General features: G+C 38.7%; 1 protein-coding gene across 10 annotated transcripts in view; it reads left to right on the top strand.

Annotated features, from left to right (window-relative positions):
• CTNND2 (catenin delta 2) overlaps window positions 1–25,863 on the top strand; it is a 644,010-nt gene that overhangs the window by 223,699 nt on the left and 394,448 nt on the right. For all 10 annotated transcript variants that reach the window (XR_011807716.1, XR_011807715.1, XM_072034965.1 and 7 more), the window contains one exon: window positions 24,402–24,514. Coding sequence is in view for 8 of the 10 variants with exons in the window: in XM_072034965.1 (XP_071891066.1) it covers window positions 24,402–24,514 (113 nt within the window). In the remaining 2 variants the exon portion in view is untranslated. The remainder of the gene's footprint in view (window positions 1–24,401; window positions 24,515–25,863) is intronic.

Below are 25,863 nucleotides of genomic sequence, written 5' to 3'. Positions count from 1 at the left end.
TAGATTTTTGTACAGTGGGTCCATGATACACTTTCTAAATTTGTGTGCGTGCATGTATGTATATAGATATGTGTGTAAGCTGAATACTTGCCAGTATCCTAAATATATTAGGGACTTTTGTCTCTTAGAAGTAACAGAAAATGGCGAGCCTTGATCTAACACAAGATGTAACATGCTGCCATCGGGTTGGGTGTTTGGATGGGGGAGTAAATAGTACATCTGATGGACACTGCTAGCCCTACATGTGAATCTGGTGTATGAAATTGGTCGTTCTTTTATTAGAGTTTTCTTGATTTTTTTTTATTTTTTTATTTTTAAGAAATCAGTACTGTAGGAAATAATTGGGAACATTTTAATGAGAAACTTCAAATATTTCTTTTTTGAGATTCAAAGAGGTCCTTTCAGAAGAGTGCTAGCAGCAGTTCACGCTGTTAGGAATAGCTTCTTCCAGAGGTCGAGACCTCTGGCGTGAAGCTCTCAGTGTGGCCATGCCATTAATTTGCCTTTGAAAAAGCTCGCCTGATACTTAAGGCGGGCACCTCATTTTCCCAGCCTTGAACATGTGCCCTGTGTGGCTGCAGAGCTGTGAATCTGTCTCAGTCCATAGCAAATGCTACCAAACTGTGTTTTTTCAGGATCTGGAAGAAAAAGCCCTGGGAAACACAGCTGGCTGCCAGTCAGGGTAAGGCTTTCCCTGCACACCCTGCACCTCACCCTCTAAATTTGTGGTGTGTGACCATGCTGCTCAGCTCAGGGCCCTGGTTGTGCAGCAGAGGAGTGAAGCAGGGCAGATCAAAACTTTGGAGTGGATAGGAAAAAGCATAAAGTATAGTTATTATAGTGCCTGTGAATTATCCATGTTGTTTAAAACTTGTGCTTCGACCAATGCTAAAAGTTTGCTTCTTAGTGGATTAAAATATCCTGAAGCTGAACAACTTCCACAGCTGTAGAAGTTGTTGGAGAAACTAAGAGTTTGGATGTTTCTCTCTGCTGGGCTAAGAAACGCTGTAAGAGGATGAAATGAGCGTTCAATGACAGCCTCTGCTGAAGCCGTAGGCAGTGAAACAGATAATATTTGAAACAGTGAGATATAACATTAGGTCCTTTGATGATCACCTGGCGCTGAGGAAAATGTCACTGTGTATTGTCTTGCTGTGGCCTTCATTTTGCTGATAGTGATGAATATTGATTTTTGTCTTCATTAAAAGGAGGCTTGCATTGTTTAAATAGCATCATCAGTGAGTGTGTGTGTGGCATGTGCTAAGATAATTTGATCATGTAATAAAGATTTATATTGACTATAACCATTCTCCTAGGGTTGTACGAGTGTTGTCTAAGGATATTTGTGCCTGGAGTGGTAGCAAATCGTTCATTTGGGAGCTGCGGGCAGATGCCTTTGCTTTCTAGTACATAGTTTGCTTTCTAGCTGTATGCTGTGGTGAGAGAAAGGTAGGCTGCTTGTCCAGCCTGCAGCGTGGCCCAGCAAACTGCACAGGAAACAACAGCATCCTCCTTCCAGCCTTGGTTGTGCAGGTGCTCATCTCTTACTTGTGAATCCGCTGCATCTTCACGTGTGTCAGTTTCCTTGTGGTAATTCTAAGGTAAAACATGGTTGAGTTAGCCTCTGTCTCTTGGACCTCTCACCCTGTTGTTTTTGAGTGAATTTATTGGTATCGTTTCAGTATTAATAGGCAGTTTTATCTTGATTTCTTACCTTAGCTGACCTGGTTCAGTGCTGAGTTCACTTCTTAATGTGTACAACTGCAACTTTTCTGAAGTGCCAGAGATTACAAGTGTGCTGAAGGGATATGCCAAAATGTAACTCGTTCTCTTGCATAGATATGAAAATTCATCCATCATCAATAACATCAAAGGGGAACTTTTGGCTAAAATGTAGATAACAACATAAAAGTGTTACTTTTTTTTTTTTTTTTTTTTTTACTATTATTTTAGTGATTTGTCGTTAGATGGGCCGATATTTTATCACTGGCCCCAGTGATAGCATGAACCTTGTAACGTTTTTCTTTTGCATTGTCAAAGCTGTCTGTTCTCACATGTTAGTCAATAAGCAAGGAACTTATAACTTGGAAAACTTTAAGTTTTTCTGCAAGAGACGATAAATTGCCAATCAGTACAGAAAAATAATTTTACAAGATCTGATAGCAGAGGTTTAAAAAAAGATTTTTAAAATTTTTTCTTCTGTCCTTCAAGGATTAAGTGTTATGCATCAGTGCTGCTCTGGTTTCAGAGCAGTTTTCCTTTGGCTCCACAGCTGACTCATCTGGTTTGGATGTGCTAAAAAATTCAGTGGCCACATTTCAGATGGAGTGTTGAGCATACAAATGGCTCAGTGTGAGTTTTCTAAGTTCTCCTTGTGCTCGAGCTGTGCTCCTTTTCTTCAGCTTGCACTGGCCAGTGACATATTTTTTTTTTGTCTTTCCTAATGCTGGAAGCCATTATTTGTGCACAGCCAAATACTCCTAGGCTATGACAATTTTTAGAAAACTTTCCACCTAACTGATGCTCAGACTTACCCTGTGAGTCCTTCAAAAAACCTTCTATCAGTTTAGTCCCTGCCATTAGCCTGGGAGGGAACCGTCCCTTGGTTCTCGTGTGAAATTCAGTGCCATTAAGGAGGAAACCTGTGGCTGCTGGGTCAAAGAATATATTTTTAATTTGTTTCCAGTGCTTTCTTTTCTAACCAAATCAGTGACTTGCGATAAAAGCCAGAACAAGTTCTCAGATGGTTTTAAAAAAAGATAATGAGATCTACTGAAGTTAGTGCAGCTTAACTGACCTGGAGAAGGTAGGTCTGTGCTGGGTTGCTTTATGGTACGCTTCCAGCTGTGGAAGAAACTTACCTGAGCTTTCAGGGGTCATAGGTCTTCTAGTGTGACGTTGTTTCAGCAAATGCACAGCTGCTTTAAGTGACTTCGGGCATACTGAATGAAATCACATATTGGTATAACCTGTGGAGGAGGAAATACCACCAGCTTTATCTACAAAAATTGCTTGAAGCTGTTCACCTAGAAAGATGTGGTTAAAAGAACAAAAAATGTATTTTGTGTATAAACTGTTAAAAAACATTTTAACTAACTCTTTCAGCATCCTAATCAAGTTTGCTTCCTTCTAAACAGTAATGAGGTTAGACATTACAGTAGAAAAGCATGGGCTTAACATTTGTAACACTTCAAAGACTGGCTTCTTTTAGTTTAATTTTTACAAAGAACAGATACTTAAAAAAATAAATCCCAGTAAGTGATATGGTGGTGCTAGGATTAGATTAATAGTTGTTTCTTTTTTCTTCCAAATGATTAATTGAACAAGCATATAGAAAATAATATAGAGCAGTTTCATTCCAACTATTCACATCCTTGTATGTAGTATAAAACTTGTATTGAGTAGCCCTTGCATTAACTGTATTCCCTTCTTTTGACTCCATTTACTTTAAGCCTGGATGCTCTGGTACTGTAATGCTAGTAATTTTCATCAGAAGTAATAGAGCTCCTGTAAGAGATGCTGTGCATTCACAATCAAAACATGAAATGTAGTGAAATTATAGTTACAGGGGTAGGAAATTATTTTCAGTAACATAATGGAGTATATAGATTTTTCATTCATTTTTGTCATAGGGCTTCAACTCTGGATGTTTCTCACATCCATTTTTAGAGCAGATCAGAATGCGTCTCCAGTATCTCATTACCACAGATAGCTGCATTTACTGATGTGCAGACAATCCATGTTTTATTGTGGTGCTGGTTGCTTGTTTGTTTTTTGTTTTTGTTTTTGTTTTTTTTTTTTTAAGACCATTGTTCTAATATTATTTCCAAGGTTGAATAGCTATTATTTTGTTAGCTTTTCAGCTATTATTTTGCTATTGCTCTAGGTACCCTATGCAATTTATTCTAATAAATATTTAAACAAGAAAAACTTTCTCTTTTAAAGTGTACCCATAACAGGGCTTTTCAAGTGCCACTGTCCCTCTTAAATAAAGTTCTGCAGTTGTTTAAAAGCACATGCATATTTATATACCGTGCAGATTTACATAAATGTAAACAATATCAAAATTAGCTCTGCATTTAAATAAGAGTTTTACCTAGAACATGCATGTAATGCTGTGTTCGTTTCACAAGTTGCCTTTGAAGAATAACATTTCACAAAACACTCTTCCTAACACTTTTGTTCACAGTACCTTTTACACTGACAGTGTGTTATTTTCACAGTGCTTAACAGTAATTTAAAATTACATCGTTAATTTAATGTTAAATTATCATATGAACCTGTGCAGTGCGTAATAAATACTGTAGGAGCTGAATGTCATATATTGTCACTAAGTTCTGGTATGTGTAGGACTTTAACTCAGGCATGCTTTCCTTCGTTCTGAGGAGCTAAGTGCTCACTTCCAGGTGGCTGGCTGGGCCAGAAGTTAACTTGCTTTGTAGTCAGCTCTGTGCTGGACCTGAAGATAAGTCTAGACTTCAGGGAGGGCAAAGGAGGCTAAACAATATGCAGATCCTTTAAAAGGTTCTCAGGGTCTGTTTTTTGTTCAGACTTCCAGCTCAGAGATCAATCCTTCTAACTCCAAAGGAAAGGCTGCTGCTCTTTAACAGCATGCTAACGGGAGATCGATGGTCGGAAGGAAGGAAGCAAGCAGCAAGACTTACAAATCCATCACCATGTGTTGAGTGAGACCCAAAGCACTTTTCCGGTGTTCTTGTATGCATTTGGATATTAGGTTCCACTAAAGTAGGATGGATCAAGAGATTGGGAAGGAGTTCTGTGCACTCAAAGAGTACGCTATCCAGAGGACTACCTGAAAACATTACCTGAAAGTTACAGGATTTCATTTCATGGATAAGCTGTTACAGCGCCTTCCTCAGACTTGCGTGTTTAGGGCATCTTTGTTAGCCTGTTGTGTCAGGATCTTTAAATTTTGTCAGTTTCCCCATGTGTCAGGGAAGATTTGCATACAAACAACAGCACCTCTCCAGAGCATGTGTGCTATGTTTGTGAATGTCTCCCTTTGCAGAAAATGTCACCTGTACTGGGGTTCTGGAAACACCAGTAGACCACTGAGTATGCGATTATGTATTTATACCCTTGGCATCTGAAATGACATGGTACATCTCAGCCTTTGAGTTGCAGTGGAAATCATGCTTGGTGATATTTAAGAGAAACAAACAGGCGGGATAATTTTGCCTAAGGTTCAGTTTGTCAACCACTTTCCTGCAGGTGCATGCTCTTAAGACATGAGTGCTAGTGTTTCACAGGGTAAGATGCTTGCTGCTTGAATTAGTAGCCAAATCCCATATGCTTTGGACTGTGAACTATTGTTATTGTATGTAAACAAGAAAGTCATCGAACAGCCATGTAATTGTAGGTGATTACCATCCAGCCCATGTTTAGGTTCAGAAATACAGCACTGACAAGGAGACCGTCGCTTGTAATCACAACGTGTGACAGCAAGTAAGGCGCATGTGTCCAATACACCATACCAGCACAAACCTATCATCAGGGCAGATATCATAATTATATTGGGGTTCTTCTAGGTCTTCTCATATTTGAAGTGTTTGCATGGTTGATGAGACCATCGAGGAAGTCTTGAGCAGTTGGAAGGGTCTCGTCTGCCAGACTGCGTGGTGGTCTTACTTGTACTGGATCTCCTGACTCTGACAGTCGTCTTCTCTGGCTTATACAACTTTTTTTTTTTTTTTTTTTTTTTAACTAGGAGTAAAGCATGTCACATCAGGAGTAACCAACTGTGTCAGTGATTCTGGCAGTGCTGCACCACTTCCTTTCCTCTGTTAGGCTTTTACTCGTGTTCGCTCCTGCCATCCTACCTTGTTATGAATGAGGCTTGCTAAGCTCCCGAAGGCTGCTCTGGCTTAGGGCTGTCCTTCTCTTGCCTGATGTTATGTATTGAAGCATATGGTATGTTTTTCAATGGGAATTGCATGAGTTCATCTAAAAGCAGAAGTTGTTTTTTTTAACTGAATTCTGTGTTCTTTTTTAGTTGTTGATGTGCTTAGAAATTGCACATATGGCTATAGTAAACTTGCTCCTAGGGATAAGTGAAGACTCGTTTGCTCATAAACAGAAATGCAAATGCAAAAATTACCTGTTCTTTTTTTTTTTTTTTTTTGAGTGCAGCTTTATTTTGTCTGTAAATACATGCAGATTAAAGTGTGTCTTGTAGAGTAAACTTTTGAGTTTTCAAACATTTTTTCAAAGTAATTGAGATTTTTAAAACAAAAATTAATTCAGATATTGATTCCAACTACTGGGTTGCTAGAAATAAATTCAGTATTTTGAATGTTCAAAATCTATGGTATTGTTAGACTGTCAATATCCCTTTATTCCATTTCTTTCCTGTAGTATGTTCAGAAACTTGGGGCTACTGCATTGCTTCAGCTCGGAAAGTCTGGCAGCAGTGATTATTACTGTTTCCTATTCTTACTTCTAGTTTTCAGCATCAGCATTATACTGCCCCAGAATGGAAATGAGCTTGGATAAATGTAGAGGCAAGGTGTCCAGACACTGGTTTCTGTAAATAACCTCCTTTTGTTAGTAAGTAGTACAACAGGGATGGCTGTGGCCTGCATGCAAGATAAGGCAGCCAAACAAATTGCCTGGTTGGATGTGACCTCCAAATAAGACTCTGGATATATCTTTGGACAAACTCTGAATGGGTTTGTTTCTAAATCTTTTGTCCTGCCAGGGACTCCTGTCCTTACTTTTACGTTTGTATGACAGGAAACACACTGAATCTGTGTCCTAATTAATACTGGCTGTTGAAAAACAGAAATGCTATCCATAAAATCAGTGCAACTTGTATTGGGACACAGGCATGTTCCCCAAGCTGTTGCACAACCTGCTTGTGTAACTATTCTTCCTTTAAACTTTTATTTTCAATGTTTTTGGAAAACTTAACCAAATGGCTTTGTTTTTTATTATTTTGAAGAAATCAGCTGCAATTTTGAGATGGCACAGGGACTTGAAGTTTTCTCATTGATTTTTCCGAATGACAGAGTAAGTTTATTTAAGAAAAAATGCTATTCCCTTTAAAAATGAATAAATCTCAGAAGGCAATTTGGAAAAATGAAATCTGTACACTGAAGGCTTCTGCATCTGCTGTGATTTTACGAGAACTTTTGGGCACTAGGTTGGCCTCCTTTCCAATGGGAGCTCAGTCACTATTGATGGTCTGCACTGCCCCTACTCTTTCCAGATGCCTTTCTGTCATGACATAAAAATACTGCTACATGTTAGGGAATTACTGGTCATTATGTATTTTTGTTATCATCTCATGCTGGTCCCCGAGGAAATTTTGAAGCATGCACTAGGAGGGAACTTATGGCTGTGAAGAGCACTGACTTTTACTCTGCATTTATATATATTTTTTGTGAAGTTGAAAATTGATTTCAAAAGATCAGTTTGGCCTAGTTTACTAAAACATCTGCTGAATTCATGAACAGCTTGTCTGAGCTCAACAGCAGGAGAAGCTGTAGTCGATCAGTTCTGCCCTCTTCAGCAGGTGTAATTTCAGTTGATGGAAATTGCAATACATGGTTTCAGGGGACGTGTGGATAATGTGTCCAGATGACAGCAGCGTCAACAAAGTATAGAAAAAAAACACGGGCAGATGTTTGGGGTATTCTGTCTACATGGATACATGTGCTTAAATTCACTGTAACGGAGTTTATCTACTGTCACGTTGTGGTTTGCTCTGTTATGGAGAAGGATTTTATGGTAGGCTGCTAATCTTACAAAACAGTCCACCTGTTGCAGCAGCCATGTAGTGAGTGTACTGTCTCAGTTGCTGATTTTCTTTATTTTTTTTTTCTTGGCTTTCTTGTTTTTTCCTTTCTTTCCAAACTTATTTAAATGTTAAGCTTGCTTTGTGGTTTTGGTATCTAGAAGGCTGTTGTTGTGAGAAAACAAGACTGGACACCTTGTACCTTCACAGAGAGAGAGAGAGAGAAGATAAATTACACACTTTTCAAACGTCATCCTTGGGGGAAAAAGAAAAGCCTGAAAGCCCATAGGTTTATTTAACTGAATTATTTTTGCCTTTGGTTTTCCATTGTGTGTGTGCACCAGGAATGTAGTCAACTCTGAAATGAACAAAATAAAACTTTGGCCAAACCCAATCAATACAATATTAAAATACTTAATTGTTTTTAATAAAATCCTTGGATCATTAAGTTATTAATCATTGTTCTTCAGGCCTGTTTAAGTATAAATTAAACTGGTGGTGAATCTAGCTCTCCTGTAATCAAAAGGTCTTGTTGTCAGTCTGCAGCTATGAGTAGATTATCCTATGTCTTCCAGGCCCTTCTCTCTCCATTCCCACTACTAGAATTATAAAAATTATAAGTCATTGTGGCTTGCAAATTTAAATGCAATTTTTTTGTAAGGTTAATTCAAAATCGTATCAAACTGAGTTTTTTTTTAAAGCTGATGTGAGCATTTAAAGGGGTTTTTATCTGTCGTTCATTTAATGCAGCATGAAATTAACATCTGAATCGCACAGCAAAACTTCAGTAAATAAGATTCAGTATTTATTAGGAGACCTCATTATTCTATATACACTGTTGTTGTATACAATGTATACAAAGTTGTATACATTATTCTATATACACTGATATTTTTTAAAGTATATTTTTTTCTTCTTTCTAAACTGTTCAAGACGTCTCCTGCTGGTTTTCAACAAAGCATTTTGTGTTCATGTTTGTAATTAGATCATTTACATATGGTGGTTGTCATTTAAATTTGGCACTTTGAGTAGTTACAATGTCTTGGATCTGATTATCTAAAGCTTTCCCAGCTCTAAATATTTGAATTTATAGTTCAGGACACATAGTTCTTGTCCTTTTAACCCAGTGTTATTTCTCCCATGACTGCTTCTAAAGTTTCTTCCACCATATGTAACTTTGTAGTCTCCATTTTATTGGGAGTCAAACTATGGAGTATTTTTCTAGGTAAAATTTTGTGAATTATCTTGACTTAAGTTCTGTATTGAGAGCAATGGGTACTATATTGCTACAGAGATTCCTGCCATCCTCTTTTTGTGAGAAACGTAGTGATGAGAATGCTAGAAAATGTGCCCAGAGTAGTAACATGCATAAAACTGCCTGTAAACTCAATAGCAGGTAAACCAAAGCATGTTTTCCTGGACTGAGAGATGCTCTGCAAGTTTGTCAAATGAAACTAAAGTTCTGTTCATAAATAATTGGTACCCATTTCAACAGCCTCCAGGAGGCTTCTTCCACGGGTTCTGATAATAATGAGGTTGCCAGACTCCATAATAGAAAAAGGGTTAGTTTTTCGTAGTTCCTCTTGGATGTAGAGACTGCCTTATGCATCTGGGATGAGTGATTCTGAGGGCTCTGTACTACTTCCCTGTGTTGAGCACGAACTGGAAGAAGAGGGAGGAACTGTTCTTCTGTATGGGGATATGAAGCTGCTGAATGGGAAGGGACCTGATTTATAAGAGCTAGATTTTTTCAAAATCCCTGAAGTAGTGTTACACTTGTAGAGGGTTTTGCTCTTGGGGGAGGGGAAGGGGGGGACATAAAGTAACTGGAGATGCTTTATTTTCCGATGTAGCTGTCAAATGCATCCCAAAACACTGTTGCAAACGGGTCTCTGCCCACTTTTTTTGAATGTATTCAAGGGAGGGAAGGCTGTATTGCTTTCTCCCTTTCTCTCTCTTTATGACTTTGCTGTGCAATGGACATGAGCCAGATAAGTGTCTCTCTCAGTCAATGCAGCCTCTTGTTTGAGGAAATGAAGTAGAGTGGAGTGAGTACAGTCAGTGCATCCCATTAAATTATTTCTTTCATTCTAATGCAAGTGACTTTGCTTTTGGAAAACATATAGACTTTGCCAGCCATGTAATAAGAAAAATCAGTCTTTACTGAATAAAAATCAAGCTTTAGGAGTGGGAAACCAACACAATAATAATACAAGTTTTGGTAGAGATGAAATTTGGCTTAAAAACCTGACTTCAGTACACTAAATATTTAGGCTTCCTTTTTATGCCAAAGATTAAATCACTTCATAAATTCCCAGCACTCGCTAAGTAATCAGTCTGATTTCACATTTTCCTCCTCAAGTGGTTACATAATCTGAAATATGCAAGGAATAGACAACAGAGCAGACCCAGCAAATTAAGCAGTCTTTCTTCTATTCTTACAGTTTAGCATTGCAAATGCCACTAGTACTTGTGTATTCTGGACTGCAGAGACTCCTCTGGAAAGGCTAGTCAATGTTTTCTGCTCCTGAGGCAGTATTTCCCTTAGTAACCTTGGTAGGTCTTGTTGCAAAAACGGGGTGTGCCATTTAATCCCAGGCACCAAGACATGCTGGGGACCAACCAGGTGGAAAGCAGCTTTGCAGAAAAGGACCAGAGGGTCCTGGTGGGTGCCAAGTTGAACATGAGCCAACAGTGTGCCCTTGCAGCAAAAAAGCCTGATGGTCTCCAGGGCTGCATTAGGAGTGCTGCCAGCAGGCTGAGGGAGGTGATTCTTCCCTTCTGCTGAAGCTGTGGTGGGGCCACAGGGCTCCCTCTGACCATCAGAAAGTGTTTCTGCCCTTTGCGGGTGACCGGCACAGGTGGTTCAGACAGGTGGTGGAGGCTGCCACCCCCTTGGAGGTCTTCAAAAACCATTCCGGTATGGTCCTGGGCTGCCTGCTCTAAGTGGCCCTTTCTGGGCATGAGAATTGGACCAGATGACCATCAGGGGTCCCTTCCAACCTCAACCCTTCTGTGATCCTGCAAAGATTCCCATCATGTGTGTTCAGGGCCTAGTGTGGTGCTGAGATACGGCCTTGTGGTGTCCAAGCAGGTGGCTTGACTGGCGTTTGCAACTGGCCAGAGTCATCTCGTGTCCTCAATAGGCTGTGCAAATGTGCGCTGCCATTCCAGGTTCACAGCTTAAGCTCAAGATCATTCAGAAATGTCAGCCTTCATCTATACGCGTGAAGTAAGAGCAAGGGCCCAGGCGCGGCCTCAGTTCGTGGCAGGAGCAGTTTTCCTCGTGCTGCCATGGAGACGGTGCCTGCATCTGTGGCACTCAGGCACTGCCAGGTCTGGGGAGCAGGGAGCATATGTTTCGCTGAGCCCCCGCTCCCACCGCGGTCAGGGGAGGCAGATTTAAGATGGGAGGTGACCGTAGCTTGGAAACTGTGGCTGGAAATCAGTTCTTACACCCCCACACCCCTTCCTGTGTTAGCTTGAGGTGCTGAGTTGAAAATTCAGTGTGGTCTGGCTTGTTTGTTGTTTGTTTGTTTGTTTTGTTTTGTTTTCTACTTTGCCTTACTTCAGCAACTCTGATACCAAAAAACAGTCTGTTCTGAAAAGGGAGCACGAATACCTATCTGCTTGCTCTGCGCTCATGCCCTGGGGCTGTAACGATACGCATTATTTGTACCTGGTCTTGCATGGAATAGTTGGAGGTAACAATGTTGCCAGAATAAGGATTCTGCATTCATCACGCAGGGTTAGATCCAGTTTTGATTGTTGTCTTTTGCTGTAATAATGACTTAAACTTCAGGTGACTTCTACAGCAATGTCAATGAAATACCCTGATTGCAGTTATGGAACAAGTTGATTCATTGATTTGAATTACTTTCTTCCCATTTTGATGATAAATACCAATGATTCCTATGGCATTCTTATTTTGTAATTGTACTGTAGCTGTAAGACTGGTTATCTCTGCTGTAAGGAACATCCCTGTAGAGATGCTTCTGTCCATTTTCATCTACTGACGTTTCAGTGGCAGATGACTAGTGTTAGAACCAAGAGTCTGTAATCACTGTTGTTGTGAATGCAGCTTCATTGTTTTAGTGAGGACTGATACCTCTGGAAGTGTCATTTTTATGTCTGATCTCCCAGAATCATAGCCACAGATCCACTACAGTGCATCAAATTCTTGTGTTCCATTTTCCATGGAACAAATACTGCACGGCTTTTGTTTGGCTGTTTATTAAAAATATTGTGTTATACTGGAGGAATGGTCCAGATTCCAAGTCTGGATGTTTTGTGGATGAAAATATATATATATGAAAATATAAATATATATATATACGTGATTGATTATGTTTTCTGGTTTCTGTTTTGTGGCAATAAATGTATGTTTCACTAATGAGAACGGCTGTCCATGGTCAGACAATTTGACTTTGCCAATGACCGTATGTGGAAGGAAGAGTAAGAAGAGGGAAATACATGATACTGCGATGTAATAATAAAAACCTGCCTGTTTTCACATTTTGACAACCCAGTAAATTCATTGTATGTTTAGTAAACATCAATAAACATGTCCTTTAGGTAAAGAACCACCTTCTTTCACCTGTTTCCAAGTCTGCCTCTTATTCAATATTCTTATTCATTTGCTATGCCCTACTTTCTGGTTTGGAAGAGCTAATGAACATGCCATATAGGGTTTTGTAGACCTCGGTCATATCCTCCCTAAGTTGTTTCTTTTCCAGATGGAAGCACCACATCTCTGTTTTTCCTGGCAGAAAATCCTTTTCATACCTTTGATCATCATTGCAGCCCTTCTCTCTGTCTTTTCAGTTCGGCCACGTCATTTCTGACATGAAAAGAGCAGAACTTCCTTTGTTCAGTGGCGTAACATTGTGGTAGTAAAGCTGGTGATCAAACAGTGGTGACATGATGCTGCTGACCATAGGGCTGTTCCTATGATGACAGAGGCATTGACCAAGCCAGAGCTCCTGAAAGGGGGGATGCAGACACTTGAGTAAGTGGGAGCAGGGAGGGCCTGCTGCTCTCCACTGGGCTGGGGTCAGGATAGGGGCTTCACCTCTGGGGCACGTATCCTAATGGACTGTAGAGCTGGCAGGCGTAGGAACTGCATGCAGTGCAGGTAAGATATTTTTCAGTAGGGTTACTGAGCAGGAAATAAAGAAGATTTCAGCAGCAACGTAGCAGGGGCAATATCAGAGGCCTCTGTGCAGAAAGCAGAAGATCAGAAGCAAACTTAAATAGGGAAAGAATAGCAAAACAAGCCACCCTGGAAGCATGAGACCTGTGGCAGCAAGACAGAAGCTCCACTCTCATTTAAAAAAAAAAGCAAAAAAAAAAGCTGAAGAACAGATGCGGAGTCTTGGCAATAGAATGGAAAGATGAATACAATGAATACATTCCTCTGGAAGAGATAACCAGGCCAACAGCTCAACAGGTCTAAACAGTCAGGGAGAAGAAATAGTGAATATCAGCAGCAGATATTCCTTTATAGGAATAAAGATATTTCCTTTCTGTGGGAAACTGGTGTGCATCTGGTGACTTGACACACAGTCACAGGACGCTGGCTGCTTCCATCAAGAATCCTAATGACTCATCAAGCCCAAAGACTCACTGCCCTTCCATGTGGGAACCAATAATATAATAAGGGTGACCTGGAAAAAGTTAAGCAAGACTGCAGTGACCTTGAGGTTGAAGTCAAGGAGACAGGTTCTCGGATTTTCTACTCAGTTTTGCCAGGGAAGGGTGCAGGCAGAAGTGGGCTTATTATTTAGGTCAACACCTACCTGTGTGGCTGGTGTCACTGACAGTATTTCAGCTTCCATAATCAAGTGACACTCTCCAAACACTGTGAGCTACAGTGGGGAGAAGAGATTCACTTACCAAACAGGTGCAGGGACATCTTTTGCAATTCTCTCTGACAATAAGTTGGACTTGAAGCTAGGGTTAAACAACTGGAGACAAGCAAGGCCAGAGGGGACAATATGAAAGCATGTATGGAGCAGAGTGAGAGGGGAGGCTACGATGCGCTCCTTGGAGGCAAGGAGCAGATGGGACATCATCTCAAGTGCCTGTGCACGAATCCTCACGCTCTGGAGAACAAAACAGAAGAAACGGAGTTCCTTGTATGGTCTGAGTCGCAATGTCATTGGAATTACAGGAACGCAGTGGGAAAGTTTAAGTGTCTGGAGTCATGATTTTCTTCTACAGCTGCTTCTTGAAGCACAAGAGTAGGTCTAACCTTTTAAGAAGGAAAAGGAGAAGGCATAAAAAGAAATCAGCTGGAAAAAAAAGTGAGCTACAGAGAGCTCAGATGGAGAAAAAAGCACTAAAGCAGAGCAAAATGGAGCAGACTCCCAAAGGATCCCCTTCACCTTGAGGATCACCTTCTGTAACTTCATCTCCCATTTTGTACCCTGTCTTTCAGTTCTTAGGTACTGCATGAGTTTTAAGGGATGTATGCTTTTAGTTCCTTCAGAACTCCTGAGGAAATAAACTGGAAGATCAGATGACACTGTTTATTTCATCGCTGTGTTTCATGAACCTATTCTGAAGTCACTTCAATTTCTGATAGATTCTGTCATAAAACTCCCTCAGTGAGTTCTTACCATGGGAATTTCCCATGAATTAGCACAAACCTCTCTGAAGGAATCACGTAGTTTCTCTTCAGTGAACCCTTTTGTATCCTGATCACCCAGTGGCCCTACAGAGTCCCCAGGCAGCTTTTTGCTCCTGATGCATTCGAAGGAGGATTTGCTGTTAGCTTTGATGCCTTTGGTTATTTGCCCCTCAAAACCATATTGTCCTGTCTTGTGGTTTTATGTTCAATCTGTCAGTATTTATGGTCACTTAGGAGGAATACGATTTCAGCTTTCAGAAGGAGACTTTTTGTTTCCATTGACTTCCTTTGCCTTTCTGTTTCACTGTACTAACTTCTTTTTGTTGTGTCTTAAGCTTTTCTTGACTCCTGTGTTGGCCCTGCATGTGCTTCCAGTATGATGATGTTAAGGATACCATATCATGCTGCCTGTGAGGACTTAACTCTTAGCTAATGCTCGACTTTGTTTTTCTCTTTATGCACTTTATAACTGGTCAGTTTTCTGGCTTTGGTAGGGAAGTTACATCTGAGCACACAATGATTACTGCTAAAGAGCAACTTCTCAGCTGCAAGGTGTCAAATCATCTTTTGTGCACTGTTTGAGACTATGGCAAGAATTTGGTCTTTTCTTGTGGGCATCCTGAACACTCCCTACGCTGGGATCCAAAATCTAGTCTCTGTGCGATGTCTTGCTGTCACCCTTCCTTTGGACTGTACAAGCCATAGAGAGAGTAGAAGACTCCCAGAACTATTAATTTTGTACCTTTCTTGCTTCTCTAACCTCTTTCAAAATGTCTCTCTGTTACTAGACAGCCAGTACTGCAGATTCCATACTGTGTTTTTGTAGTGTCAACCCATACAAGTTATTTTCATTCAATTAGATAAAGACCTTACAATCAAATTAAAGAAATTATCTTCGTCCATACTACAAGTGTTATTCTGAACTGTGTGTTCCTTTCCTTCTTGTTTTCAAACAGGTAATTTTTAGACTGTAATTTCATTATGAAAACCTTTTTACTTTGTTCAAATGATGAGCCTATTCATACCACATTAAGATCATAATGTTACCTTTTTAAAACTAACATTTTCGTTACTAATTGCTTTTCTCTTTCATAAAAAACAATATGAATCTGTTGGGAATTACTTTAATGCATGGTATTTCTGCAGGGTAGCCAGAAAAGGAATGAATTGTCTAATTATTGTACTAGTTCTCATCTTTTTGTATTTTTAATGGCAGAAGTAATGAAAGAGGAAAAATGCAGAAGCATATTTTGGACTATCAAATTTAACTGCTACTGCCACAGAATCATCTGTGAGAGGAAATGAGTAAATCTTGAGGGCTTGCAGTCCTTAAGCTCAACTTTTTAGCCAAGAAAGACTCTTTCCTTTCTTCTTTACTACTTCAGAGTAGTAGATATATGTAATTTATTTGACTAATCAATGTAATCTAGAATACTAGACTTTTGTTGTTGTTAAAAAACATTATAATATCAGATTCATTATAATTCTCTATTTGTTTGAAAGTCCAGCCACATTTAGTAAGTGTAGCAAACTTGAGTCCTGAGAGTATGCAGAAAATCAAGCTTCTGTGTTATTAGCTGGAAGAAAAGAAGAGCAAAATCTTGTAGACGTTAGGTTGCATACAGTAACTTATCCTAAAAAATAACTAGCCTGTTTTTGCTTTGTTATATAATTTCTGAATCTCTGACCAACATATTAATGACTAGTTCTTTAATAGCTACTCATGATAATATTCAGATCCACAATCCTGATTAATTCAAACATTCAATGATAATTGCAAATTACGCAGTCTGTTCTTGGATGTACTACACTGACAGTCTATGTATTGATTGAGAAATCAGTCTCGTACAAGACAAGTGAAAACAAGAGAGAAGATTGTTCACCTGAATAATTTCTCCACTGGAAGCAGGAGAAGAGGAAGAGATCAGACATCTCTAATTCCTTAAGACCATTCTGGGCAGGATTTATAGTGCATGCTCTTCATCTGCATGCAATGCCTAGGATGACATGTAACTTCAAAACTCTGGAAGGGAAGACTAGTAAGAGATGTATAAATGGAGAACTGGAGAACCCCATGAGTGAGATGCTGGAGAAGACTTTGGATTTATAAACGCTGACAAAAAGATTGCGTGCAAAGAGTTGTGTGGCTTTAGTATGCACATATGTTGGTGAGTATACTGACACCTCTGTAGGTATCACTAGCATCTCAGCATAATGCACAGCAGATTATAGATCAGAGAAGAAAGAAAAGTGGAACCTGAGTGTGTTGTCAGAATCAAAAAATGTTTTCTCGGTGCTTTGCTGTCCACATCATTTTTAGAAGTTTCACTTCATGAAACCACATTGTTTCACTGTCTTAGCTTTTCACATCTTTAAACCATACAAATAATCTTTACATCATCATAAGCATCTTCCAGCTATAACAGGGCAACATTGCTCTTTTCAGAACAGAAATGCCCTACAGATATGTATCAGAAGATCAAGGTGTAAAAGGCATCAGTCCACAGTTCTGTCTGATGTACTAGATTTCCTGAACATGCAAAACTGGGCTCCAAAAACTGCCACCATAAAAGGATTTTTTAAAATGTTATTATTTTCAACATAGATTTAGTAAATCTTTGACAGCAGAGGAGTAAACCGGGATTACAATTTCAGGCCAATTTAATACTGAAGAGTCAGGATCTGTTCCTTAACTCCAGCCCTGTTTCTCTCGCTCTCCTTGGAGAATATCCAGTGTCTCAGAGGTTTTGTTTTGCTACAACCTTGAACTTTACAATTAATAAGCCCTAAAGCAAGTCAAAGTGAGTTAGAAAGTCAATTTATCTTACATCCTCTTTACATTGCTACTCCGAAAGGAGTAGTAGCCAACATATGAGATAAGAAAGCTCTTAGTAGTTCTAATCCTGTCCTAACAGTCCAAGGCTTTTGCTTACATTTCATTACTTTGGGGACTGAAGTAGTTTGCCTGAGAGGAAGTGGAATACCACAGCAATCATGGTGCATGATAAACCATTGTGTGTGTTGGCAAGGGATGCAAAAACTAGTGAGAAGGGGAAAAAAAGGGAGAGAGCTAAAAGATGGAAGCTGAATACAAAACAGGAGGAAAAATGGAATTAAAAGGGACTGGGTAATTTGTAATAAAAAAAAAAGAAAAAAGAAAAAATAATTTGAATAACTTTGGTGATTGTGATAGAGAAGAAATAATGTAATTTTGCTAGGAACAGAAGTCCAGGCAATTGGGCAGTATGCCTTCAGAGAGCCAGGCTTGCCTGTAACTCAAAGAGGAACCAGGGCAGTGTGCCTGGAGAGCTGAAACGTGCAACTGAATGTAATTGTGACCTCATTTGTATCAGAATCCAAAAAATAGAAAATAAAATGGGGTCTGATTTCTGTAAAAGTTTTTAAAGGCATGAAATGGATTTCTCTGAAGTAATCTTACATGAAAAGGAAGAAATAGTGTATATTTAAACATGATCATCTAAACTTGTTCTTGACTTCATAAATAATCCATATGAAAACCAGCATAAATTGGGAATTGCTGTGCTAGTCTCCTGTAGATAAGCATGTGATTGTAAAAGCTCTCGCATAGGAGAGTGCATGAACTCGAAAAATGGAGGTTCTAGCTGATAAAATGCTAGCACTTGTGTCAACTCATATGTATCTTTTGTAAGCAGGATGATGATCAGAGTTTGGTAGTCATCGATCTATTCTGGGCAGGTCTCTTCTTCTAATCCATAAAACAGATCGGCACATGTCTTGGAACAGTAATTCCCAGAACTTGTCAGTTCTAGAATCCTGGGAAGTCTCCGGAGACCATCGGAGGTCTACACCAAGCAGGACTGGCTTCAGTGTTGGATCAGATGTACAGATGAAAACTACAAGCATGGAAATTTAAGATGTCACAACCTGCCTAGGCAACCTCAACCTCTTCCAGAGTTTAAGCACCCTTGATGTGTTTTTTTTGTTGTTTTGTTTTTTGTTTTGTCTTTTTGTTTTGCAAATTCTGATCGGATATAAGGCATTATTGCAACTTGTCACTGCTGCCTTTTGTCCATTCATTTGCTACGTACCTCTAACTAGAGTCTGGTGCTGTCTTCCCTACTGTCCCCCATTAAGTAGTAAAAGTCTGCAATTGGGTCCTCAGGAGACCTTTTCTTCCCCAGCCTAAATAAATAAATAAATCATTCAGCTTCTCCTTGTTCAGTATGTGCTTCAATCCTCTAACCATCTTGGTGGCCCTCTGAAGTTTTGTCTTTAAAATCTTGTGTTTCTTGTTCTTTTGGCCCCAAACCAGGGACTGTACTCAAGATGCAGCTTCAGGAGTACCAAACAGAGAGGGATAATTATTTCCTTATCCTGCTGCCAGTTCTCTTGGTAGCACAGCAAAGTATATTGTTGGCCATCATCACCACAGCATTGCATTGCTGACTCGCAACTTCTTGTCCACTGGTCTTCCACACCATTTTTGTGGAGATGCTGCCCTGATTATATGTGATTAGTCCAGCCTTCATGCAGGACTTCTCATTTTTCTCTTCGGAACTTCATGACATTCAGGACTTTAATTTTTTTCTTTCTTGGACTTCACGATGTTCCTGTTGGTCTATTTATGCAACTTCTCAAGGTTTGTCTGAATGGCAGTCCTGCCCTTCAATATATGAATTGCTTCCTCCAAATTGATGTCACCTGGAAACTTGGAGTTTCATACAGGTACATTCATAGCTAGACTTTTTTTTTTTTTTTTTAAATCTTAACTTTTTATACCTCCATTAAGATCCTGAGACGTGTTTACCACAGAGTTATTGGAATTTTCCACTGCCCTGTTCATCTAATTTTTGCCTTGTTCTGGGCAGTTACCCACACCCTAATTTTATTAAATGGAGAAGAATGAAATGCTTCAGTGGAAAAGAGTAAGAACAGTACAAGTGAAAACACAGTCCAATAACAGAGAAAGAGAAGCTAGAGAAGCTAGAATGACTGAATGGTAGCTTCTAAAGCCCAATTTTGAAGCTTCTGAACAACATTCAGTGTCAGATTGATAGGGGTGTTGCTAGTGATGTTTTTAATCATGCTTGAAAGCATCGAGACTTCCTGTTTACCTTCTAGATGCAGAGTGGGCTGTCAGGTCTCGTTCATGTCTGAATGCTATTCCAGGACTTCCAACAAGTTAAACTTTTCTAGATTTTGCTGTTTTCCACAGGAAGTAGGTACCTTGCATGCAGCTGCTCATGTGTTTCCAGTATGATATGTTAGGAAGGTTTTGTTGCCACCACAGTGCTAATAATGGCTTAATTGGGAGTTTAGAGATGTGCAGTGTATGGAAGTATGCATGATGCCGTAGGATATGCATAGCAATATACACAGACGGCTTGTGACATTGAGGTACAACTTATCTCATTGAATAGATTAAAACAAGGTAGAGAGTGATGTACATTTCCACATCCTATGCACCTTAGGAAGTTCTGTGTTTCCTAAGATATTTCTATAAGAGACTTCAGTCCACAAGAGCATTTCTTTTGTTTAGCTGTAACCAAGCATTCTCTATTAATCTCACCAGGGATTCCCAGCCTTTCCTCAGTACTGTTATTTGTCTGTATTTGAAGATTTAAATGACTGTCAGTGTACCAATGTAGTTTTATGTAGCATGTTTACAGTCAAAACTGAGACAATTTTTCTCTTTTAATGTTATGGAGCTAAGATTCTTAGGAATTCAATAAATTCATAAGTCTGGTCAGCCTAAATTTAGATCAAATTCGGTTTAGATTAAAATTATTTTTTCAGCTGTTTTTTACCATCTCTGCTAATTTTATTGTGCCTTTTGCTCAACGTCAATACACATCTGTCTGTGAAAGGATCGAAGGATTACTTTTAAGATTGCGAAGGGCAGAGTAAGGCGGGATCAGCTCTAGGTATCAGTCAGATTTCTTTGGAGCTGTTTTACTGCTGCCGACATGCAAATGAGCCAGTACAAGCCACTCAGCAGATACAGATGAGAAACTTTGGGTCGGGCCTGTTCAGTTTTCTGGACCACTCCTAGACACGTAGTTTGCCTCAAGTCTTATTTACTGCTTGATGCTTTAGTGGCTGCAGAGGGTAGATGGACTAGAAGTCCCACACTGAAAAAGGAAACCTGTTTAGTTGCCCTTTATAGACTAATTAATATTTTTCCCCAAAAAATGTTGATAGTGGACAATTACGACTTTTAAACACAAATCGCTTCATGCCCTAGCAGATAGGTACTCTTTTTAGCACTTCAGAACAATTTGATAAAGTTATCATGAAGTTCCTCCCTTTCCAAGCTGCTCTCCTGAGTGATTTCTCTGGATTACTCCCATCATGATGTCTTAATCTTTCTGTTGGCTTCACACTCCCACACTTTCTCTGTTGCTAGGTGCTAAGGACTGTCAGACTGGTCACTTCAGCTTTGCGTTGCCTTTGCATGTGCACTTTGCATTGGCATCATTGGCCTTTGCAGTCCATGAGGCTGTGTTTGACGTGGCCTTACTTAGATCAGTTTTGATGTTGCGTTGTAGGTCCCGCAGTTCTTCATTCTGCGATTGTCTTGACAACAGATTTGCATGATCAGCAGCTAGGAATTTGTTTTTAAATTTGACGTTCAGATTAGCTTGGTTGTGATGAATAATAGAAGGTTGTGATGATAACACAACATGGCATGAACTGGCGAAAATGACTGTAAACAGAACAAGCAAGACAAATGATGGAGTCAGGTTCAGTGGTTATTTTTATAAAATGTAAGCAAATACTGTTTCTAGTTTCTGTCTTCTTGCACTGTGACAGCTGCTTGAAATCTAGACATATGGATTTATTCAAATATTAGTCACTCTAGCTGCTTCTCATACAAAGAGGAGGAAGCTTATTAATTTTTTTCTGACAGATTCTTGATGAAAAGGAATAGCAGATTCTCCCTACTCTTATTTGAGTCCTTTTCTTCTTTCGCTCCTGAGGCAATGCTGTGGACCTGCATGTTGGACATCACATGAGGGAATACTTAACACAGTTTTTTGTTATACTGAATGTTGAAAATAAGGAATGGGGATAGTTGTGTGGGTCTGCCCCCTCACACGTTCTCAGTCCCCCCACCGTTGTCTCCTTCCTTCTCTTGGTAACTTCTGATGTCACCTGATAGAAGACGATGAAGTGAGAAATGGCAGACACTGAAGCAAGCTAGTTAGGAAATTACTGATTACCTGTTCCAGCCACTTTCATGCTCTAGAAACCCAAGGTTATTTTTTTCCATAAGTGATCCTGTTTCCATAAGTGATCTCTGCTTCCTGTTTAAGAAGGGTTGTACGCACAACTGTCCTTTTCCATTCATCTCTGCAGGGCAGGACTTAAATATTGTGGACAGTGAAAGCAGAAAACATGGGTTTATACATCTCAAGAAGAGAAGTGTTCCCTCAGTAAGGGATTAACAGTCTAGAGAGAAAGCCTACTGAAACCTGTAATTTTAGGGAATTTGCTAAAATAGGAATTCGTATAGTAGGACTGAAGGAGATTAGTGGAGGGTGAGTCATGAAGTGTGCTAGGAAATGAGAGAGGGAATGCTGAAGAGAAGAGAAAGGAGTAGAAAAGAAAGATAAGTGATGGTCATCAAATACAGAAAGGTGTATTTTGAAGAACAGATTCATGAATAATTTGTCTTCAGAACATTTTTTTTCTTGCAGCATAAAGGTTTTAGGAAGATACAGAAATGTCTGGAAAGTAGTCAGTGGAGTGATTAACTGAAGCATACGTAGCACATAAAATATATGAAAAGATATACCATGCAGATAGCAGAAAAGGAAAAGGTGATACAGGTGAAAAAAAAAAGTGCCTTTTCTTAGGCCATGTTCAAGAACGTGTCTGGCCTACCTCAGCTGGGACAGGAAGTGAAGGTGGATGGCTGAAGCCATTAAGCTAAGCTTCAAAGTCTGCATTGGTAGCATTGCCATCATAGAATAAAGTAATTTTAAAAGGCTGTGGAATAGAACAGCTGTTACAGCTTTTGTTTTGAAAGTAAACTATGTTATGTTTGGTTTTGTTTTATTTCATGCTATCAAAAATTCGCAGTGCTTATGTGCTTAGGTATAAGCATGCTCGTGTAGCAAATTCTATAGCACTTTCATTTTATGTTCTTCAAAACTTCAATAACATTTCTGTTACAATTCTTTCTGCAGTAAGTGTATTATTTTACCCAAACAAGGCCAGAATTTGAATAACAACTCTTGGAAAGTTGATCTACAGTCTCTTTTCAGACAAGTGATTTTATTAGGTGAGCAAGCAAATGCTCTGTGTGAAGTAGGCGTATCTAAGCCAGATGATTTCTGTTAGGTGATTTTTAGTAGTGTTATCTATAAACAAAGAAAGAGACATTTTGGAGTACAACAAAAGCACATGCAGAGAATATTAACAACGATTCCTCATGCAGTATTAACATTCAGTGAGGAGTGTTAGGTCTTGGTTGCTCTTTATATCAATCTGACTCTTTTGATGGTGGTGTACCCTTGGTAGTCTTGCTTGGAGTAATGAATGCAGAATTAAGTAAGCTCTGTCAAATTAAAAAGTTAGTGGCCGCTTCAGTGTACACCAACTTTTTCTTGCTGTACATAATCTGTGTGGTGGTTCCCCCTTACGTTTAGCGCAGGAGAGAAATCATTCCGTGCCAGTAACAATAGAAACAAAGGGGGGTGGCCCAGCTAAGTCAGACAGAACAGCCACCAGCCCTTCTCTTCTTCCATTTCAGCTACTGTTTCCCTACTTACAATTTTATGCCTCCATATACTACTGGGTTCTTGGTCAAAGATTTTATGTAGCAGAGAGGACAACGACTTTTTGGATCCTTTCTTCTGCACCTGCCATTTCTTCCTTTCTCCCACGTGCCAAGTTCCTCAGAGGCACGTAGTTGGGTCTAAGAGCTGAGCCCAGACCATATTCTGTGCACCCTCTTCCATACCTCTGCAGCGTGGAAATGTCTCTTTTGAAAGAAAAGGCTGAGAAAAGAGAGAATGAATGCATTTGTGTGGACACAAGAGTAGTTTAACAAGTGGATTCAGAAAATACATCTCCTTCAGCCCTCAACAAATGCACAGAGAGGCCAGAGAACTTCTTCCTTTTATGTATGAGTTTTATGTAACTATGACCAGAATAAAAGGGCAGCAAAGTCTGGCAAAATTAAAATAAACATAATTCCCTAAAAGTGTTTCTATTTTGTATTTGATAAAAGTTCTGATACCATATGTGGGAAATACAGCTCTTTAGGGAATAGCGAGGATTTTATTTTTTCTTGTTTTATTTATGAATTTATTTATTTATTTAAGAAAATAGTCTCTTGTGTATAAAAATTTAAATTTTTTAGAAATATATTTATGAGGTCTGTGGATAAATCTTGCCTGGTTGGGCTAATCTGGCTTCCATGACAGAGTAAAATAAAATACATTCATTTAGTGACAGGATTTTTAATACGGCTTTTGTCCAAAACTTTGTGTTTCCCTTCTGCACATCATTAAATGCTGAAATTAAACCATGTTCAGTACATAACAATATACCTTCAGTATAATTTATTTCAGTAGCATGTACTATGATGACTGATTTTTTTCATTTAGGAAAGCTTTAATTGCCATATGATCATCCGCAGAATTTTACATCTTTTTTTTTTTAACTAATAGAAATTTTCTTATGATAATATAGTTAGATCTCCTTTTGAAAGACATTTTTATTCTAGTAAGAGATCTACGTAGACTGTGAATGACTTTAATATGGCTTGAATTGTTTAAATTCCATTCCTGATAAACTATTGATTCTATGACACGTATCATTAAAGTGAATGAAGGAATGAGTAGGTGTTACCTCAAAAACTTGAATTGTGAATGTGTTAAAACAAAAAAGGTTTTCCTGTAAGATACTATACTAGCTTTTTTTTTCTCTTTTTTTTTTTTTTCATGATTATTGTTATGTGCTGAGATACCTTATTAATCTTGAGAGAAGTTAAAATGAATGGTTTCATTTATTTTTTTCCAGGAACTGCAATTTGAGAGACTGACTCGAGAACTTGAAGCTGAACGTCAGATTGTAGCTAGCCAACTGGAGAGATGTAAGCTTGGATCAGAAACTGGAAGCATGAGCAGCATTAGGTAATGTATAAATTACTAATTCCTATGTTTGGTAATGAATTTTGCTGCTGTTATGAATTGCCATTGAAAACAAATAGCATTGATCATCTTGTAAAAAAAAATACGTATACATATATCAAGGAGCATGAGATTTTAGTCATTTGGAATTTTGCATTCTGATCCACTTTTTTTTTTTTAAACTCCAAGAAGAGGATGAATTTTATGTAATTGTTATCCGCTTTGTCCAGTAACAAGATACTAGTCGTATTTGGAATTCATTGACTTGCTGTAGTCTGAGTGGATTAATAGAAGAACTCCTGTTTCTGTTACCTGTTTGGTGGAATTCCTATTTCCAGCTATCATTTTCAGACAGATATTTCTTAGAGCAGAGATGTATTGATAAGTGTGTGAATCTGTTTTATCAAAACTTAATCACTGGAAGTGTTAAAAGCTTTAGAGAGATCCTTTTACCTGCATATGTAATTAAGTTACCTAAAGCTGCCAACTTGACATCAAAATGTGATAATATCACTTTAAAAATATGTTTTTAAACACTGGCTTTCGTAAATGAGATTATTCTGATAAATTGTTTGGATGATGGCAGTTGTACAAAAGCAGCTTGAGCTCTTGGCCAGTTTGGTGTGAGGAAAGATTTGTTAGCCTTGAGCTTCTTCATAGTAGTTTGTTCTCTCAGATGAAGTTAGTAAATGAAAGATGATCGCACTTGGGTTTCAAAGACCAGGAAAAATGCCGTATGGACATATCTCCCTTTTTAATTTTTGGAAATATTAAATGTGATATCTTCTGTACATAAGATGAAGTACAATATGCCAAGCTTAGTATTAAGTTTTGTGTGATCCAAGTAGAAAAACATATGAAAATATCTGGAATTGGAAAAAATCTGTCACTATAGGAATAAATTCAGTTTAAGTAACTCAGACTGCACTTAAGTTAAATAAATTGTTTTCCATGTTAATTATGAAATAACTATTCAGTAGAATGCAACAGATGTAACAAAAATGCTATATGTAACAGTGCCGTTAACATTGCAAAATTCAGAAGAATCTTTCAGTAATTCAACAGAAGCTGTAGATGAAGTTCATTTAGGTACACAAATTCTTAACAATAAATCAAGAATTAACTCCCTAAGAGAAAATTTTATTCTAATCTATGTGTTCTTTTTTACCAGACACACTTATATTAGCGTTAGAGAATCTGTAATACTTTGAATTATTTAAACACAGAGTAGGTAACATTTTGCAATGTAGTACCATACTATATTTGCACTTGAGGTGCATTCCCACAGTAATTTCACTTTTACATATGGTGTGACTGTATTTCAAAAAAGCTGCTTGAACTAAGTTTGACTA

Source organism: Anas platyrhynchos, chromosome 2 (genome assembly GCF_047663525.1).
Source record: "Anas platyrhynchos isolate ZD024472 breed Pekin duck chromosome 2, IASCAAS_PekinDuck_T2T, whole genome shotgun sequence".
NCBI classification, from domain to species: domain Eukaryota; kingdom Metazoa; phylum Chordata; class Aves; order Anseriformes; family Anatidae; genus Anas; species Anas platyrhynchos.
Note: the sequence above shows the minus strand (reverse complement) of the source record. Positions and strands in the feature narration are given on the sequence as shown.